General features: G+C 49.1%; 1 protein-coding gene across 1 annotated transcript in view; it reads left to right on the forward strand.

Annotated features, from left to right (window-relative positions):
* Positions 1-303: 303 nt before the first annotated feature.
* Positions 304-1,987, forward strand: part of LOC113825552 (protein RCC2) — a 23,729-nt gene continuing 22,045 nt past the window's right edge. Inside the window, exon 1 of the mRNA XM_027378395.2 lies at positions 304-1,467. Coding sequence (XP_027234196.1) covers positions 1,297-1,467 — 171 coding nt within the window. The 5' untranslated portion in view covers positions 304-1,296. The remainder of the gene's footprint in view (positions 1,468-1,987) is intronic.

Genomic DNA, 1,987 nt, shown 5'->3' on the forward strand with positions numbered 1-1,987 from the left:
CTTTCTTCGTCTTCTTCCTCTTCTAATTCTCTTCCACCTCCTCTACCTGTTCTATTTCATCTACAATGCTTTTCCTCTCCCTTCTTCCTTTCCTCCTCCTCCTCCCTTCCTCCCTCCCTCCTCTTCCTCCTCGCTAATGCTGCGCTGTGCCGGGCCGGGATCTCTCTCGCCCGGTCCCGTAATTCTAAAACATTCATGCTTTAAGATTTGCGGGAAATGTCGATCTCGCGCAACCAAGGGGGAGGGAGGGAGGGAGGGAAGGAAAGGGAGGAAGGAGGGACTCGCTTAGCATAGGGATGGGGGGAGGAGGGAGGGAGGGAAAAGAGAGAGAGAGAGAGAGAGGGAAAAGAGAGGGACCCTCCGCCCGCCCCTATTCAAAAAGACTCCTTCCTCCTCTCCCTCTCTCTACCTCTTTCCTTATCCTTCCTCCTCTTCTCCGTCCGCTGTGCCAGCCGTATCACCCACCACCCATATCCCTTCTTCGTTAACAATCCCAACTTCCTAATGAAATAAACAGCCAATATCTGCCCTAATAAGAGAGAGTTCCCCGCCGGCGAGACAGATGGCGCGGCCTCGCAAACCTTAACAAAAGAAAAGGAGAAGAGGAAGAGGAAGAGAATTATTTGAAACTGTTCGCACGACTTTAAACCCGGTCGGCTTGAATTATTCACGTGTTTATTGGATTATTATCGTTGTTATTAGGTTATTGGTGATTGGGTCCTTTAGATTGTTGTTTTTGAAGGGTGTTGAGTTTGACTTTGGGTCTTCTTGTATTATTATTATGGTTTTTTATCTGTATTTTTTAATTATGCATATGTTCAATTATTGAGTTGCTGGTGATTGGTTTTGCGTTGTTTTTTATTATTGTTATTTGTTATCTTCTGTCTCTCTGGACTTTGTTTTGTTGGATTTAACGAGGGATTTGTATGTATATAGAATAGGATATACGGTTTTGATATGATGCGACGTTTAGCTGAAATGATTCTTTTTTTTATTGGCATCTCTGGGTTTGAAGAGAGTACAGTCATTTAATTCAACCCAAGCGCCTTTAAAAGCACAAACTCCTCTCCAAGAACATCCCCGTCCTCCCTGCACAACACATTACACCCGACAAGGCCCGCTAATATAGAAAAAACATAAATACACCATTTATGCAAAACCGCAAGACGAATAATTTGCGAGCGTAGTAAGTTAACTGAAGTCAAGAGCGCGAGGATCCGGACATCGCGAGTGTTTGGTGCCGGGACGCCGAGCTGTGACTCAAAAGACCTGAGAAATACCCTGTTTTCCGCCGGAATGACGCCCGAGAAGCGACCTGCCGAGGAGGAGGAGGAGCAGGAGCAAGCCAAGAAGCTGAAGGAGGACGAGGACGCCACGGCCTCGTCCTTGAAGGAGAGTGTGGAGGACGACACGAGCCAAGATAGCGTGGCGTCGGACTCAGCCTCGGCCTCAGACCCCGAGAAAAAGGTAGGCTGGCTTTGTTAAGGGACGCTGCCTCGCTCCCTCTCACCCTGCACCCTTGCACACTCTTTCTAGCTCTCACCCTGGCTGGGCTGTCCCTCCTGCTGCACCACCTGTCAGATGGGGCCTTCACAGGTGGTCGTCCCGGGGGCTTTGTCAAGGGACGCTTCCCTCGCCCTCACCCTGCACCCTTGCTCATTCATGAAAAGTGCCCCTCGTTGCCGCCCGAACCTCTTTCACCCTGTAGCTTTCATTCTTAAACACATATACCGTCCTTCTCCCGTTCATTCACCCTTCACCCCTGCACCCTATGTCTCCCTTTCTCCCTTCAAACTTATACCCTTTTTCTCTCTTTTGCTCTTTCTCTCACTTCACCCATGACAACCCTTCCCACCCTTGATTAGTGTGTAGGATCCAACTTGCATCTCCACCGCTGCTCGGCACGGCATCTGCGACTGTCAGTGCCCCTATGAGACCAGTTAAGCTCTACCATGTTTATTCTAGGAAGGTGGAGATTGTAGGCATA

This window comes from Penaeus vannamei, chromosome 16 (genome assembly GCF_042767895.1).
Source record: "Penaeus vannamei isolate JL-2024 chromosome 16, ASM4276789v1, whole genome shotgun sequence".
NCBI lineage: Eukaryota > Metazoa > Arthropoda > Malacostraca > Decapoda > Penaeidae > Penaeus > Penaeus vannamei.